This window comes from Saccopteryx bilineata, chromosome 1 (assembly GCF_036850765.1).
Source record: "Saccopteryx bilineata isolate mSacBil1 chromosome 1, mSacBil1_pri_phased_curated, whole genome shotgun sequence".
Lineage (NCBI taxonomy): Eukaryota > Metazoa > Chordata > Mammalia > Chiroptera > Emballonuridae > Saccopteryx > Saccopteryx bilineata.
The window spans coordinates 394,275,226-394,294,403 of NC_089490.1; the positions used below are offsets into that span (position 1 = coordinate 394,275,226).

General features: G+C 42.6%; 1 protein-coding gene across 1 annotated transcript; it reads right to left on the reverse strand.

The window, feature by feature from the left end:
- Positions 1-556: 556 nt before the first annotated feature.
- Positions 557-15,870, reverse strand: CBLIF (cobalamin binding intrinsic factor). Its single transcript, XM_066254005.1, has 9 exons — positions 15,712-15,870; positions 13,928-14,104; positions 13,075-13,188; positions 12,493-12,633; positions 10,828-11,009; positions 7,235-7,412; positions 5,638-5,839; positions 3,473-3,591; positions 557-776 (listed from the first exon to the last, which is right to left on the reverse strand). Exons 1-9 carry the CDS (start codon positions 15,788-15,790, stop codon positions 715-717), a joined length of 1,254 nt encoding a protein of 417 aa, XP_066110102.1. The 5' UTR covers positions 15,791-15,870; the 3' UTR covers positions 557-714.
- Positions 15,871-19,178: the final 3,308 nt, after the last annotated feature.

Here is a 19,178-nt window from a genome sequence, read left to right on the forward strand (position 1 = left end):
AGTAATTTTGGCCATTTCATATTGTGACAAGGTGCCAGGAAACTGTAAAACTGTTAGCATGAGCAAATGCCATTTTGTATGCCTTCTGTATTCACCATTTTTTTTTTGTATTTTTCTGTAGCTGGAAACGGGGAGGCAATCAGACAGACTCTCGCATGCGCCGGACCAGGATCCACCCGGCACGCCCACCAGGGGGCGATACTCTGCCCCTCCGGGGCGTTGCTCTGTTGCGACCAGAGCCACTCTAGCACCTGGGGCAGAGGCCAAGGAGCCATCCCCAGCGCCGGTGCCATCTTTTGCTCCAATGGAGCCCTGGCTGCGGGAGGGGAAGAGAGAGACAGAGAGGAAGGAGAGGGGGAGGGGTGGAGAAGCAGATGGGCGCTTCTCCTGTGTGCCCTGGCCGGGAATCGAACCCAGGACTCCTGCACACCAGGCCGATGCTCTACCACTGAGCCAACCGGCCAGGGCCCCTGTCCCCCTAACTTTGATGACTGGCAGTCATTGCCTTGAGAAGCTGGACTTTGTTTTCATGGGTCACAGATATTAAGACTCTAGAGAAGTTTGCATCATTTATTGTGTATTTGGTTTCCATGTTTTTACCAGGAATATGGTACCATTGTAGATATCCATGGATTTGTATAGACTTGAAATGACATGAAAAAAATTCCAGCCATCCTGTGGAGATGTTCAGTAGAACCTGAACCCACCTCGTTCTTAGTACTGGGTGAAATTGGCTGTGATGTGCTCACGGTTGAAAGGTACATAGTCAGCAACTCCTGAAAACGGCAGAGGGAAACAGGAGGTCATCAAGGTGCATAGAACCACCCCCAGCTCCTAAAGGATCAGCCCGTCAGTAGAGGAGTAAATTCACTGTAGAGTGAACGGGCAGCTTGGAGCCTGGAGAGTATGGAAGGAGTGTTGAATTGAGATGGAGGGAGTCCTTGTTTCCAGGCTCTGGGTGGCAAGATGGAGCATGTCTTTGAGCAAGCTTATTAAACTGTGCGAGCCTCATATGTAATAGTATTTACCCTGGATTGGAAATAATGACACTAGATGCCTAATATAGTACCTGGCACATAGCAAGTATTTGATAAATGGTGATTATTATTAAAATGGCTCATGTAAGCCAGATTTAGAGCATTCAGGGCAGAAACTTATGTTCACTTTTAATTTTGTTTGAATTTTTGTTTTTCAGGGCAGGAAAGCTAGATGATGACAATGTTGATGGTTGGCTTTCAAGTAGTCCGGCATCAGAAAGAAGGACAATCCCAGGCCCACATCCTTTTAGGTCTCTGGGGTCTTTCTGTTTCCCATCCTTTCCTTCAGAGAATGGTGCTAATTGGCACCCAGGAGAGTAAGCCTGATTTAAGTTCCCTAGGCAATTCTTGAGATGAAGGTGGCAGGGGAACTAATAAGAAATAATGATTAGCATTTTTAACACATGCTATGCCAATGACATTGCACTTATTTTAAACACATTATTTATCATCCTCACAGTTACCCAAGAAATGATTATAACTATTTCCATTTTATGCTGTGGAAACTGGCTCAGACAAGATTCATTACTTGCCTAATGCAGCTAGTAAATAGGAGAAAGAGCTTCTAATCAAGGCCCGTGTGATTCTTCTCATATGCTTTGCTGCAATTCCCGGTTTGTTAAATACGTAAGAGACTCTCAGAAAAACATCTCTCTCCCTTGGAATCTTGGATGCTGAAGCATCTTTATGGAGCCCAGTCTCGGCTCTGCTGTAACTTTATTTGGCTTCTCATTTCTCTACATGACAACAATTAATATCAGATCAACCAGGTAACAACATCCTTAGTCAAAACCAGACACCATTGCCCTTTAAGTCGGAGGATGTGTTAGTTTTGGTGCAAAACTCTAATTAATTGATTGATTGATTGATTAATTTTATTGAGTGAGAGACAGGGAGGCAGGGATGCAGAGAGACAGACTCCCGCATGCACCCTAACCATAATCCACCCAGCAAACTCCCTATTAGGTGATGCTCTGTCCATCTGGGTCTGTTACTCCAATTCTCAGCAGCCAAGTTATTTTAGCACCTGAGGCAAGGCCATGGAGCCATGCTCAGCACCCAGGGTCAACTTGCTCCAACTGAGCCATGGCTGCAGGAGGGGAAGAAAGAGATAGAGAGAGAAAAGGAGGGGTAGAGAAGCAAATGGTCACTTCTTCCATGTTTCCTGACTGGGAATTGAACCTGAGACTTCCACACGTCAGGTTGACACTCTACTGCTGAGCCAACTAGCCAGGGCCAAAACTTTTAAAGAATGTTAAAGTTTTTCTGATTTCTGAGATTTATCTGTCCCACTTTTCCCCACATGAGATGCACGTACAGACATATCCTCTCTTTAGAATTAAAACACAGCCTGACCAGGCAGTGGCACAGTGGATAGAGCGTCAGACTGGGATGTGAAAGACCCAGGCTCGAGACCCCAAGGCCACCAGTTTGAGCGCAGGTTTATCTGGTTTGAGCAAAAGCTCACCAGCGTGGACCCAAGGTCGCTGGCTCGAGCAAGGGGTTACTCGGTCTGCTAAAGGCCTGCGGTCAAGGCACATATGAGAAAGCAATCAATGAACAACTAAGGTGTCACAACAAAAAACTGATGATTGATGCTTCTCATCTCTCTCTGTTCCTGTCTGTCTGTCCCTATCTGTCCCTCTCTCTGACTCTCTCTGTCTCTGTAAAAAACAAGAACAACAACAAAACACAAAGCAGTACAGCACAAGAAGGTGAGGAATGAATCTGAATGATACTGTGGTATAAAGCACGCTCATTCTGGGCTGTACCGTCTGCTCTGTCACATGCTAGACATGTGCCTTTCCTGTCTCTTAGACTTAGTTTCTTTCTCTGTAAAAAGAGAGTCACTAATACCGACAGGGTAGACGTCTGAAACAAGAAAAGATAACACCACAATACAAATGGCTATTATTCTATCCCTCATATTTGTTTCCCACGGGCTACAAACATTGTGCTTTTGTTTACATATACATGTTTAATTTTATAGTCCCAAAGCAGCCATCTTCTTAGATCACATACTACTTTTTCCTTTTTTTTTCTGTCTCTCTCACATTATTTGTTTTTTCCCTCTTCAGCCCTTTTTGGTTTAAGTAGATCAATCCACTTTTCTTGTTCACTGTATGTTTTCTCAGAATGAAGTCAGAATTCTTGATTTTTTTAAAAGAAGCTATTTTAGAAAGCCACCCATTTTATCTATCTATCTATCTATCTATCTATCTATTATTTATTTATTAATCATACCTATCTAATCATTATATATTCATAATATATTTGTATATCTACATATATGTAACCATTGTATATACAAATATTATAAATATGCATAAAATCTTACAATTATTTAATGATTCAATGGATGAATTCAATAAGGAAATAAAAAATGTAGCCTTCAAAACATGGAGGTAATGCCCACATTCCTCTAATTCTCTCACCTTCATTCAAAGGTGTCTTGTCACTAAGAAACTGCCAATATGTCTTGTGATTTACATTTTCAGTGATGTCATTGATAGAAGAGACGACAGGGCCCCAAGATGTCATTGTGGTTTCAAATCTGTAAGAATAAACTCATATATATAATTAACATCTCACTTCAGGTCAGGCAATAAGGGGTTAAGATGAAGAGACTGAGACATTTACATGCTTGAAAGATCTGATAAAATCCTGCTTAAAAGAGAAAATGCAAATGACTAATAAATATGAAATCACTTGGAATTAAATGAAATTAAAATGAATGGTTTTTAAAAGAAAACTATTAATAGGCACATTAAAAAAATATAAGTGTCCAACAATGGGAAAATAATTAGTTGAGGGTTGGAAGAAACATCCAACATTGTACATATTGCAGTTATGAAAATTGAAAATTATATTTTTCAACAATTTTTAGTGACATTGGAAAGGACTTATACAATAATGTTAAGTGAGAATGTGGAATAAATTTTATATGAAATATATATCCTCTGTATATAGTGGATCACAAGTATTTGTAACATGTATAGAGAAAAACACAAATTTATATAAAACAGTAACAGTGATTGTATTGTGGATGAGCTATAAAGGTTTTGTTTCTCTCTTTATGCTTTTCCTCCTCAAAATGTCTGCTGTGTGTATTTTTATTACATTTACAGTCAGAAAAAGAAAAATCAGGCAAAAATGAAAGCTAAGCCCAGAGAAGTAAATTATATTTAGAGGGTTGTTTGCAAATTAAGTGTTCTTGAAATGTGATTTTTATCCTGATTTGTCTATAAAAGTCAGGGAAGTTTTGGAGCTGGGCTGTGGGCAGCAGACACATGATTAACCCTGTGGACTTGTCAGTTTTCCTCCTTGACACCTGCAGAATTTGGATCATGTTATCTTTCTTTTGAAACTCTCTCTTCTTTTCCTTGACATGACCTGACATTTCCCCTCTAGTCCTCCTATAGCTCAATTTTCTCCACATTTCTCTACTGCTTTATTTTTTTGCAAACTATAAGCATTCCCCCAAATTTAACTTTCTCCTGTGATTTATTTCTGTAGTCTGCTCTTCCCCAGCAGGACACGAGAAGGCACATGAGCTTCAGAGTCACTCAGCTCCGGGTTCAGATGTCAACTCTATTAGGTACACATTATGTGACCTTAGGAATATTACTTAACTGCTTTGGGCCTAAGTAGTTGCGACTATAGTATGGGAATAATTAGATCTGTCTCTTGGTTTTGTTGGGAGCATTGTATCTACACAGTTCTTTAACTTCAATCATCACCTTCATCAGAAGCTATCCAATCTCTTTTGCATGTTCTGATCTCTTTTTATAGAACTCTCTCTATCCCTCCAATAGCTTCTCAATGCTTCTCTTGCAAACACCCACAATTAAAAATGTCTAGAGGAATTATGTCTTTTTCTCTGAAAGTCATTCTCTCTTCCTGACACTGCTGTCAATAGTGTTGAAGCTTCTTTCTCGACTCCTACATCCAGTACTCACAGAGCTGTGTGGAGTCTTCCTTGCTATGAGTCCATTTGTCCTAGATGAGGTCCTCATCACTTTACAGCTTCTTTACTGTAGTCACTCATGCCCCAGCATTTAACATTTTACAGCCTGGCTTTTCATGTTCAAAATCTTGCAGTGCTGCTCCACAATATGAAGTCCAACCTCCTTAGCCTGGTATTTCAGGCTTTGATAATATCACCCAATCTATCCTCCAGACTTAATTAAATCTCAACGTCTCTTCTCTAGTCAAGCTAGCCTATTCATCGGTCTTGAATTCCTTGCCCATTCCTGTCTTGAATGCTTTGTCCTAGCCATTTCCTCTCCCTAGATACCAACCTCTCCTATTTTCCTCAATAGTACCTATTCTTTGAATGTGGTCCAAAGCCATAAGCCTTCTTGACTTCTCCAGACTCTCTCTCTCTTTTGAATTCATGTTTTTTAAAACTCTATTATATATTGACTTGTAGTGATTTAATTTTTCACGAGAGATTGTAGGCTCTCAATTGGGCTATTAAATAAAAATCTGTTACATTATGAGAAGGAAAAAAGTAAGTAAATGAGAGAAAGAGAGAGAGCGAAAATGGGAATTCAGGTCAGGCTCTGAGAGAGTGGCGAATACCACTTGTAGCGCTCACTTGAACGTGGGGTTTTTGCGTTGTGCTTCTTCTAGGACCACAAGTAGCACGGATCCACTTTTCACACTCACATCGATGGTCACATTGAAGAGCAGATCCACCCCCCTCAGCTGGTTATTGATGGTATATATGACAGTGATGTTGGATGCTGCGGTGGGGACAGGACTAGGATAGTTTGGCAGAGTTGGTTGCACCTCATGATCTGTGACGAGCAAAGAGGCCAAATTTGTAAAGACTACGGGGTTTGTATTCATGGTGCAGAATCTTTCTTGTTGGCAACCCATCCCAGAAAACATTTCAAGAACAGGCAATGAGTTTGTGGATTGTTCTGAGGAACTGGTGTGGTCTGTAAAGCTCTCTATTTCCATTCTAGAGACTTGATCATAGCTAAAGAACTGACAGCTCATTTTACAATGAACATTTATTTTGTTAAAAGAATTTTTAACTTGAAGGGAGGAGTGAGAGCCCTAAGTCATGTATTTTACATGGTACTTACTGTTCATTTGTGTGGTTTTTGTTAACCCTAAGAATCTGTAAGCAAAGATAGTACATGTTGGACTATTTAACAGAGCACCTGGGCAACTATTACAGAATCCTGGAAAGGACTCACCTGGTTAAAGCTAAGGAATCACTAGGAAGTAGTTTAAGATTAGGTAAATGTGGCTGTGTTTGGTATAATTGGGATTAGATTACTTTATTGTGGTCTCTGCAGATTCTGCTCTGATATAGACAAGGAGTTTATTATCTCTGCTTATGTTAGGAAGTTCGTGCAACATAAGATTAATAATACTATATATTGGTATTTGAATAGGAGAAAGAGTTGGAGGAATCTATACCAAGGGCTAGTTATCTCAGGAATGATAACATTTTTATGTAGGACTCCCACTATCTTAATGCATATCTCTGCATTGTATCTCTGTATTATATCTGTAATTGGGCAAAATAAAGTTATTTCAAATAAAAAGGTGTGTGCCAGGATTCTACCCCCATCCCATTGATGTGCTGTGAACACCAAGGGTTCATATTTAGATCTTTAAGGCTTGGCTGAAATGTCAATTTGGTTTTTATCCTAAGCCTTCCTAACAAAGTCAATAATTGGCAATACTTTCTCTGCTTTTGCCCTGTATGCAGCTTCTATTTCTATCTAATAGTCATTTCATTCTTCCAAATTTTGTTGTTTTTGTCTATATATTTGTCAGCTGATTTTGTAAAGAGAAGATTTAATAAGATACTGCATTTTTGGTACATTTGACAAATGTACCAAATAAATGAATGAATGAAGTTGTATGTTATTTGATTGTTAGGACTATGGATCTTCCCTCTGAATCAGCACCTCATAAAATGCTTTACTCATAGTAGGCGCTCACCAAATGCGTGCTGAATGAAGTAGACATGAGGACTGCATCCTGAGTGCAGGATGGGATGTGGCTGTGTGTTACCACACAGCTCTTGAGGATTGGAAGTCAGATGTGGTTCTGCCTTCATGGAAGTAATGAACATAGAAAGCCTGTATGTCACTTAAAATGGATGCATATGACATTCTTGTCTTAAGTTGCCAGTTTATGAGAGAAGGAAGGCAGATGTTAGGAGTTCTTACCAGGGCTGCAAGACACGTGGGGCACGTCTAGGTATGTCTTGCCTTCCAGGGAAGGGAGGATTTGGGCAATGGACATGGGGTTGTGGAATTTCCCCTGCCTAATCTCGTTAAGTATTGCATACATAGTCTTCTTGCAGTTCCACTCCTTGTTGGGTTGCTGAGGTGTCACGGAAAGAGCCTGGAACAGAGAGAGAGAGAGAGAGAGAGAGAGAGAGAGAGAGAGAGAGAGAGAGAGAGGCACATTAGGCATAGTTGAGAGTTGGCCTTTTATATGCCTTATAAGGAATACACTCGGTCATTAATCTCTGTGTTCACCCAGAGTCCAAACTAAAGCTGCTTAAGAATGTCTATCTTGTTTCCTGCTGCATCCCCCCACTACTTAGCACTGTATCTGCCACGGTGGTCTTGCACTTAGATTTAGGGAACACTATTAGGGCTGCTGTACTTACAAACAGTTCTCGGGCAAAGAATGAAGGCGAGAGCTGGGCAAAGCAAGCTCCAGGGGAGCTTCAGTCTAGGACAGTGTGGTCATCTAAACATAGTAGAGCTCTTTTGTTTTGCGTTGTCCTACACATCCTTTGGTAGACTCCTCCCACACTTTGTGATCGTGTTGGGACTGTCAGCCGGAGGCTCCACCACCCTGACCACAGAGGTGAACTCATAGCCTGGGCTAGGACAATCATGGAATGCCATCCTCTTCATGACAGTGATTGGTGGACACATGTGCTAATCAAAGTCCTTCCCTGATATACAGACATTGGAAAAGAAAAGCATTTTATGTTCCTATGGGGGTTATTCAACTGGTACCATCTAAGTACATATTGAGCTGCTAATGACCATCTTCCTTGGACATTAAAAAAAAAAGCCAAGGAGCAGGAAAGAATGACAAAAACCAGGGCTGAGACATGAAAAAAGATAAAGATTGGTCCCTGATATCATGATTGGAGCCCTTTATTCTGATGAATCCCGACATCACTTAATCCCTCCCTGGACCCCAGTTTATGTGAAATAGTGTCTCCATTTTTCTTAAGCAAAAATCACTGGGAATTTTGTTATTTGCAAAATGAATCTTGATTAACACACCAGGCAACCTAGTCTGCGTTGCTGAGTTTTACGACTCATGAGTAAAATAGAAATGATAACTCTTGCTTACTTTTGGGGGGGTCATATGGGATGATAAGCAAAATCATTTCATAATGTAAGCTATCATCACCACCTCCCTCCCTTTAGTACTGTGCTGACCATGGCCACCAGAGCGTATTAATGGGCTCAGATTGCTGATGACTGATTTATCTGAAGCTTGATATGGGAAATGGGCAAAGGGAGAGGGGTGTCAGAAAAGGCTTTGTGAGGCAGAGGCAGTAGTGTGAGCAACTAGACAGTTTTGACAGGTACAATCATTGCTATTAACCTCGGCAACCATGAAACATGGCTCTTGCCAGAGGCCACTTTGTTGGGCATTTGGGTTTAGGGGCATCAGGTAGGTACTTTTCAGCAACCATATCTTGTTAATGTGCCATATTCACCTCCCAAATCCCAATAAGTGAGATGTATCCCCTTGGGATAAACGCTACTGTTGCCAACAGTCTGGAGAGGAGTAACACAGTAAGCTGTACGAAGTCATTAATAACCTTGCATGAGGAAGTGTATCAGAACCCTTTTTGAGTTCAGTTTCTATTAGAGGAGATATTAGAGCACTAGGATATTGATGGAAGAAAGAGAAGCTATTCTGGAACAGAGGAAGTGCCTCATGAGTGCATTTGGGAAGCAATGTGGGTGGCTTAGGCCACTTGAAGGCCACTGACATCCTAGAAGAGGATGAGTGAAGGCTGAAGAGGAAGCCTAATGTCACCACTCTTCTGCTGGGAGGGACCTCCAGCAGTTGTTGGACACCACATTATGCCTGGGATTTTCTTTTTTATATCTTTGCAAAAAAAGAAATTGAGATAAATTCAATATTTGCCTAAGATGGTGGCAGATCTGGGATTTAAACCTAAGTTGTTGTTATGTATCCAGAACCTTTTGGTTTTCTACACCAGAACACTTTAGATTAGAAGAAGGTTATATATTAGACATTTGGTGGTTTCAGATTTCAGGCTGCCTGGGGCAACTCCAAACATGGGCCATAAGGGAAGCAGGAGGAGGCTTTTTATTATAACTGAGAAGAAATCCACATGGCCGGTTATCTACGTAGGAACGAGGTCTTGCCTTTTGATAAGAAAAGCTTTAATTCTCAGGAACAGTTTATCAGAGTATACCCTGCAGGTGCTAAAAATCCCAAACAGAATTTACAAACCAAGTTAGCCAAAGCAAACACATCTCTTTCTGGTGCTAAGGTGAAGCAAGGTTATTAAGTGAGTCTTAACTAAAACCCATTTCCTATCCCTTTCACACTGCCTTTGTTACACAAAGCTTTCTAGACCTGAGCCCTGGGATGGGTGCTGTATGACTCAGCCATGGTAGCAACAGCCCCTGTTCTACAGCAGGCCATTGGCCATGACCTGACATAGAAACGGATTTCTTGTTAATTGCTTCCATACATGGTGCATTGGAGTGGGGATTAGTATTTACTCTTATCTAAACTATGTAAACATATATTAATTTCTAGTCTGTTTATGCCTTTTGCTAATTTTTAATAAGTGGACTATCAATACCAGTCTCCATCCACCTCTCTCCCCAAAGGATTTCCTTCTAACAGTAGTCCAGAGCTCTGTTGGGTTTAGGTCTGGCTGAACTCCAGGACTCTCTGTTTCCTGGGCTTTCTGAGTTGGGAAGGTCATGATGTAGTTTTTCTGTCAATCTCATAGGGCATTTTGAAACTTTGAAGCACAAACTTTTTAGTTTGAAATAGTGGATTTGGCCCTAGGTGACCCATTAGTTTCTGGTTCTAGTTGGTTATTTCTCTCCACTATCACTGTTGTGTTTTCCATGGGAGAATGCTGCCCTAATCAACCCTAATCTTATATAATCATTTTATATAATCCAAGCCTGATAATCTATACTAGAGAAATGTAATATGGACCTGGTTACCAGACACACCTGGCTCGGCATATATTAGGGCTCATTGTGAGGTGATAATAAGATTGAAGTAGAGCTCAGTTTTAGAGTACTTCCATTAATCATCTTGAATACAAGCCTGTCCCATCTTTTGGATCAAGATAAAGGGTTTAAAAAAAAAATACTGGACTGGCAAGATGGAATTAGAAAATTCAGTATTTTATTGAGGACCTATTTTAATATCCTTATATTTTTTACATCACACTTCCATTAGTTTATAATTGTTATGAACAAATTGATCATTATTAATAATAAACGAATATATTTCTTGGATTTACTTGTTGTTTTTTTCCAACCCAAGGAAGGGAAAAGAGTTTATGTAGATTTGTTTTCACATGTTTTACCTATAAGGTAGGGAGGAATTACCACTTGCCTGCATTTTACCGGTACAGACATGGAGGCACAGGCACCACAAGGAATCTGTCTACAGTCACACTAGCCGGTCTTTCCCAGAGATATTAGAAGCTTGTTCTCTTGACCTTATAATCCAGTCTTACTGGCACGGACCCAACGAAGAGCATCGGTGACGTGCCTACCTGCATGGCAAGGCCCGTGCTGTAGATGTCCCCGATGAGACCATTCTCTTTGATTCTCATGCTGATATTCTCCACAGTGTTCTTCAGTACCCCACTAAACAGGGTTCTGTAACCTTCCTCTGAGCCCACAGGGATCTTGTTGTACATACAGGTCAGGGCCAAAGTCACCATTGCTCCCGTGTCTGTGAATCATAGGGGGGTAAGACAACCACCACCACAACAATATGAACAACTAGCATTTATGGTGTGCTTGTTGTGTTCCGGGTACCTCATCTCCTTCACTCTTCAGGACGACCTTTGAAATCCATAATTATCTCCGTTTAAGAGATGAGAAAATGGAGTCGTGGAGAGGTTAAGGAACTCCTCAAACCCACACAGTTAGGAAGTAGCAGTGTCAGGACCTGAGCCCAGATCTGTATGACTCCACAGCTCATGTTTTTAACTAATGTAGACCGGCAGTATATTCAATCTCATGTCTCTTATCCCAATGTTCATCTTTCAAAAATGTCACCGATTCTTGAAGGCCTCGCTGTGGCCACCTCGCTGTGAAGCCTTCTCTGCGCATCTCAGCACAACATGTGCAATTTCTTTTCTGAAATTCTGTAACATTTGTTGTTTGTACCTGTTTTGCCATCTCTGCTGTTTTGTTGTGGTGGTGCTCTGTGAATTCCCAGGTAGGGGGAGCTTGGTATCCCCCACAGTACTCAGATCAGGGGACTATCTGCTATTTCTACGGAAGAAGACATGTGGACTGAATGAGCAAGCTCTGGCCCAACAAGACCAGAACAAATGACAGATGTGTCAGATGCCATCTATCTTTCATTTATTTTCCCCTCCCAACCCTAATCTCCACCTTAAAGTTACATAACCTCATTAAAGGTGACAATTGTTGAAACCAGTGCTGTAAAAAATGTCCAAATTTCCTGAATGGACAGAGATGCCCCAGGTGGCAAATGGAGAGCAGTCTGTTCTTGACCCACAGGGAGGGGACTTGAGTAAACATCTACCTGCTTGTTTGCCTGAATGAGCCTGAAGCGATATGGATACGGGGGTGGAAACCTGAGATGATGCCTTGGCTTAGGGAGTGGCAGAGGAGAGAAGGCACCCATGAATAAGAGGCATTATACAGGGGAGGGGTCATTAGATTCAGAAGGATGGACCCAAGAAAGCCATGGTGTTGTAGACAAAGAGCTTCCATTCACAAACAGCCATATGCTTGCAGAAAGTAGGAACAAGATGGTTCTGTTGTATCCTAGAAAGGGGCTTAGCACAGAGAGGAGCTGTTTAATAGAGAATATTTGGATATTTTAAGGAGAGGCATTGAGTGTAAAAGCATCAGTAATGCTAAAAGAGAGGGTTCAGGGTAGACCTGAGTCTAGATGTTGATTTGATAATTTTCCTGGGAACAACAACCAACTTGGATGATGGGTTTATTGTTCCCGACAGAGATTCAGTATTGTCCTGGTTTCTATGTTTTAGTCTCTCCCTTTCGTTTGTTCCTTAACTCACATGTCCAATAAATGTTTGTTACGTATCTCCCCTCTGCAGACATTTCCATGCTCCCCAGCCCCCCCCGCCCCCCACTTTCCCCTCTAGCTCTGCCATGCAGTGCCCTCCCCTGGGTGTTCTCAGCTCAGGGCAGTTTGACAGTGGCCACCGACTCACCTATATTGAAGGGAGAGGAATTGGCCTGCACAGTCTTGGCAAAACGGGCTGCTAATGGTAAGGTCGACTCAGGGTTCTCCAAGCACAATGCCAAGATTGCCAGACTGGGCCCATAGAAGCTTGATGCCTCCGCGTTGGGGCCTTGGGAGGGGAGAGAAGGCCTTCGTAAGACTAACATTCACCACAACGGAGGCGTTTGTGAGAAAAGAAATGACAAATCTTTTAAAACAGACATTGCTAGAATACCTGTCCAGAAAGAAAGACACCATGTTGGTTGAATACACCATTGATATTTCTCATAATAATAACGTCATCGGGCATGTGAATGAAGTAAAAGGGACGGTGTCGTCTTTGGGCAGGTGATGGCATAGGAACGAGTCTGTGGTCCTGGGCTAGTGGTCTTTGCTGGTTCGTTTTGGATTGGAAGTGAGTAACTCTCCTATGGAATTAGCAGAAGGAACCTGAGTGGAGACACCTTGTCTCTTTCCTAACTTCCTACTCTCCATTCTTTTCTTTCTAGGTGTAAAATTCTCAGGAAGGACCACTGACCTCACTCTCCCCTCCCTTCTGACAAGGTCTTACCTGAAGGCGCCCAGTTCTTCATTCGTCCCTGTAGAATCGTTACTTTATTCCCAGGGTCCCGGCAGGAGGAGGTGAGGGCCATAATGGTGAGTGCAAGCTGACCAATGGTCAGAGCTGTAGAGCAGAGAACAAAACAGTTAAAGGTATTTTCAGGTGAGAGAAAGCACCGGGGCCCAGGGATGAACCCTCTGCTTCTTTCCAGATCATTTTGATTAATAATAATAATAATAATGTGATTAGTTTTTGGTCTATCTTAATTCTTAAGGAAAGAAGTATGGAAAAATACTTAAGAACATTTAATCTAGTGGCCTCTGGACCTGACAGCTGCACTGAGAGTCCCTGGTATTTGTGTAGAAACACAGCAAGAACCCCTACACATGCATCTATGGAAACTTACAGTTGCAAAATAATTTTAACTTTATTTTCTAATGTGAGCTTCAGGGCAACTCCTGTGAGGTAGCAGAACAGAGATTTGCTTATTATTATTTTTGTTATTATTATTGCTACTGTTATTGTTATTAAAATCAGCTGCATGGTGCAAATGAGTAAAATGAGGTTGAGCGAGACTGAGAAACCTGTTCAATGTCACAGAGTTAATGAGCGGCAGAGACAGAATTGGAAGCCCGCTGTTTCTTCCTCTAGTTTGGAGCTGTCTCTACGTTACTGGCCTCCTCTGTGAATGTCCTGACTTCACACATATTTCTTCCCAGGTGTTATGTCGGGAAAGGTGTTTGGGGGATTCGGGTATAGTCAGAGGCAGCACTGGGTTGGGGGTCGGGGAGTTGGGATCTGGGGTGGTGAACAATGAGCAAGGTTGAGGGAGCAGGTGGATGGAGAGGCTCTGACTTCTCACCGTCTGTGTCGCTGGCCATGAGCTGGTAAGTCAGGAGCTTCTGGGCCTCCGTGTTGAGGGCTCCGGCCAGGTTCATGGCAATGAGGACACTGGGATTGGGGAAGGCTGAGCTGGTCACGGAGTTCTCCATAAGCACTTGTATACTGTTAACCAAGGGCTGCTGTGCCGGGGGAACAGCTGAGAAGAGAGAAGCCGTGCGTGAAACCCCTCTCTCTCATTCCCTCTTCACAGATGCACGCTCCCTGTGTACTGTAGGGGAAGACAGGACTAGCCTAGCAACCCGCAGAGACACCCCTTCAAGGGTGATTACTAAAGAAAAAGGTGAAGAGATTAAGCAAAAAACACACAAGCAAACTTACAGGCACAGATAGGAGTGTGGGGATTGTAGGAGGGAAAGGGCAGTGGGAGGAAGAGAAGGAGGGATAACCGTGATGGAGGGAGACGACTCGGGGTGGTGAACACACAGTGCAGTGGACAGAGGATGTGTTGCAGAATTGTGCACCCCAAACCTGTGTAATTTTCTTAATCAATGTCACCCCAATAAATTCAATTAAAAAATTTTTTTTAATTAAAAATTAAGAGAAATGGAGAAAACATTGAGAAATCTTTGGAGACTAACTAGTCCTTCCATCTTCTCAAATAATTCTTATCTTTAAGGAAGTGATTTCTCACTTAACAACTTCAAGCAATATGGCTCATGGACAGTTCACATTATTTCTAGCATATTCCCAGAAATCACTGTTTGCCTTGCATCTATTTTTCTTCTCATTCTTACATGATGAGTTAGTTAAAGGTTTGGGATATGACTCTGAGTACCCAAAATGCCCACGAGGAGTGGTACCTAGTCAGAACAGGCGCTGAGTGTGTCTTTGTACCATCATTCCTGCAACAGTATTTCTTTTCTTTTTTTTTTTTTCAAAGGGACTCACATTTTTTTATTAGTTTTACTAGGGTGACATGAATAAATCAGGGTACATATGTTCAAAGAAAACATGTCCAGGTTATCTTGTCGATCAATAACATTGCATACCCATCACCCAAAGTCAGATTGTCCTCCATCACATTCTATCTAGTTTTTTTTGTGTCCCTCCCCCTCTCCCTTCCCCTCTACCTCACCCCCCCTCAACCACCACACTCTTGTCAATGTCTCTTAGTCTCACTTTTATGTCCCACCTACGTATGGAATAATGCAGTTCTTGTTTTTTTTTCTGATTTACTTATTTCACTCCATATAATGTTATCAAGTTCCCACCATTTTCTTGTAAATGATCGGATGTCATCATTTCTTATGGCTGAGTAGTTTTGCATAGTGTATATGTGCAACATCTTCTTTTTTTTTTTTTTTCATAATTACTCATTTATTCTACCTTAAATTACATATAAAACAATCTTAAAATCTTAGTCTACTGCTAGTACTTTCACTACTAATATAATTACTGAGGAGAGTTTTTTTTTTATTTATTTTTAATGGGGTGACATCAGTAAATCAAGATACATATATTCAAAGGTAATATGTCCAGGTTATCTTAAAGTTCAATTATGTGCAACAGTATTTCAATCTCTCTTAATATAAAATGTATATATAGACTTGTCCCTCCAGGAACTTACACTATTAAGTCAGGAAAGATGCACTACCTACGCTCATACCGACTCATCCACTTTGGAACCGATATAGGGATTGCTGTTTTTAACCACTTGCTGGTCCGCAGACCTGTGTCTGAGGTGTCTGCCTGTCCCTGGGTCAACTGCTTCCCTGACATCCTTGGGAAACATGGCATACTCACAGCACAAGCTTTGGGTCTGGGTGCTGGCCCCAGCCATGGCCCAGAGAAGAAGCAGAAGGTAAAGGGTAAACCAGGCCATCACCCTCTCTCTTGTTCTGCCCACGTCTTCTGTTCAGAAATCCTGGAATGGTTAAGTGGAGCATTTCTCGACTTTCTCTTATATCTGCTTCTCTTTACAGAGCAGTCTGCTGCCCACCCCCATCCCAGCCAATCCTAGCCAACTCTGCTGACCTCTCTCTCCCTGATAGAACTGATTCCCATGGGCTTATCTATGTTTACCTCCTACAGACCCTCCAAGGTATCTGAAGGTGATTTCTTTTTCTTTTTTTTTTTTTTTTGTATTTTTTTTTTTTTCTGAAGCTGGAAACAGGGAGAGACAGTCAGACAGACTCCCGCATGCGCCCGACCGGGATCCACCCGGCACGCCCACCATGGGGCGACGCTCTGCCCACCAAGGGGCGATGCTCTGCCCATCCTGGGCGTCGCCATGTTGTGACCAGAGCCACTCTAGCGCCTGGGGCGGAGGCCACAGAGCCATCCCCAGCGCCCGGGCCATCTTTGCTCCAGTGGAGCCTTGGCTGCGGGAGGGGAAGAGAGAGACAGAGAGGAAGGCGCGGCGGAGGGGTGGAGAAGCAAATGGGCGCTTCTCCTGTGTGCCCTGGCCGGGAATCGAACCCGGGTCCTCCGCACGCTAGGCCGACGCTCTACCGCTGAGCCAACCGGCCAGGGCCTCTGAAGGTGATTTCTAAGTGGCACAGTCAAGTGAAAACTTGGGCTGCATATGCAGTGAAGGCAATGATGACAGCACCCTTTACCAAAGTCCTGAGTCTTTACACTGGGAGGGTCAGCTCACACGTGAGTATACATGACACCCCTTCCCCCACAGGCCATTTTACACCCTGTCCAACAACCTATCAGCAGTCCCTTCTCGGAAGTTTGGGCGATTCCTAAGGAACCGCCTCACCTTACAGTTTGAGGTCATGTGCTTCACCATATGCCCTTTTAGGCTCTCAGGTGAAGATCTGCCAGCTGAAGTCTGGCTTTGTGTAAACAATAAAGTTGACATGACCTGGGGTCCATCCGAGGCTCTTTGAAGTTGTTTGGCTTTAGGTAAGCAATGGGCCAGTTTCCCAGAAATTATTTTGTTTGACTTCTCTCTCTCTCTCTCTTTTTAAATCTGGGAATGAAAGTGGTTTCAAATACACAGGGTTTTCAGATATTATCTATCTATATACTGCTCACAAACATTAGGGAATATTTGAAAATGAATACAAAGTGATAAAGTATCCCCTAATGTTTGTGAGCAGTATATTAAAGTCAGTAATTAGAAACTGTGGGCTCAGTGGGCTATATACAGGGTTAAGTATATACAGGTGCGGGCAAAAGCAGGCAAAGGATAGCTGGCAGACTAATGAATGTGTGAATGATGAAGGCTGGCAGTTTGAGCACTTACGAGATTGTCCCTAGTGCACTGTGCCATGGTGACATTCTTCTGAGTTGATAAAACTATTGTAATCATCACAACCTGCATTTCTTCCCATGCAAACAACTGTCAACCTACTTTTGCTTCTGTGTGTGTGTGTGTATGTGTGTGTGTGTAAAACAGAGAACTGGAAAAATTGTCTTGAGATTATGAAAAATCTTTTTAACTACTGAATTTTAAGCAGCTCCTTTTAGGGTGACTTACTCCAGTGGTTCCCATCTTAAAATAAAACTCTGTGTTCTTCTAATAACCTAGAAGGCCCTGGGAGGTCTGCAGTCTGGTTCCCTTTGGACTTCACCTCCATCCACTTTCTCCCTTGCTCGTTCTGCTCCAGCTACAAAGAATTTTTTTTTTGTATTTTTCTGAAGTTGGAAACAGGGAGGGAGTCAGACTCCCGCATGCGCCCCACTGGGATCCACCTGGCATGCCCACCAGGGGCTGATGCTCTGCCCATCTGTGGCATTGCTCTGTTGCAACCAGAGCCATTCTAGAGCCTGAGGCAGAGGCCATAGAGCCATCCTCAGTGCCCGGGCCAACTTTGCTCCAATGGAGCCTTGGCTGCGGGAGGGGAAGAGAGAGACAGAAAGGGAGGGGGGAGAAGCAGATAGGCGCCTCTCCTGTGTGCCCTGGCCGGGAATCGAACCCGAGACTCCTGCATGCCAGGCCGATGCTCTATCACTGAGCCAACCGTGGGCCCAAAGAAAATTTTTTTAAAGATTAAATTTATTAGGATGACATTGGTTAATAAGGTTATACAGGATTCCAGTGTACAATTCTATGATACGGCATCTGCATACTGCATTGTGTATCCACCACTAAAAGTCAAGTCCTTTTTCATCACCATATATTTGGTTCCCTTTAACCTTTATCACTCCCAACCCCCTTCCCTCTGGTAACCACCACAGACACATTCATTAGTCTGCAGGCTATCCTCAAGCTCGGCACAGAGTCCTTTGCCTGCTTTTGCCCACACCTGTATATACTTAACCCTGTATGTAGCCCACTGAGTCTGCAGTTTCTAATTACTGACTTTAATATACTGCTCACAAACATTAGGGGATACTTTATCACTTTGTATTCATTTTCAAATATTCCCTAATGTTTGCGAGCAGTATATAGATAAATAATATCTGAAAGCCCTGTGTATTTGAAACTACTTTCATCCTCAGATTTAAAGAGAGAGAGAGAGAAGTTTGTTTGTTTGTTCATTTGTTGCTTTTAGTTTTATAGCTTACACATGAGTGAAATCATATAGTTTTTAGCCTTTTCTGCCTGACTTATTTTGCTACATATCATATTCTCAAGATCCACCCATGTCGTCACAAATGGCAGTATTTCACCTTTGCTTATGATTGAGTAGTATTCCATAGGACGTATATATGCATTACTGAGGTTGTGAGAACTTCTTGTTGTTCAGTCACCTTTGCCCTTCCTGTCCCCTCTGCCCGGGACACTCTCCAAATATTCTCATGGTGGCTACCTGCTTCTTTCATGTCTCTGTTCAAAGGTCAGCTTTTAGAGAGGTCTTCCCAGAACATTGTGTATAGGACAGGCTCACCCCACAGACCCCCTCTGTGCCCCTAACCTGTATCACTTCTCCCCATGCCCGTCATACTGTGTTTGTGATTCATTTACTGTCTGTCTCCTTCTCACTAGAATGTCTGCTCCAAGGGGCTTTGCATATTTTGTTCACTGCTCTGTCCCCAGTACATGAGAAACTACCTAGCTTACAGCAGGTACCACTTGAATACTTTTTGGATGAGTGAATTAAAGAACAAGTATAATAATACATGGGCATATTTTCCTTTGGGGGGAATGTCAGTGGTCTTGTGAGGTAAGAGCACAGGGGTGTGTTGGGGTGTGTGTGCTAGAAAGCTTCTGACATGGGCCCTCCTTCCCGCCTCCTGGTTCATGTCCACTCCTCTAGTGTGTGGGCCGGTCTCACTGCTCAGGACTATCATCCACCAGAAGAGACAGAGGAGGT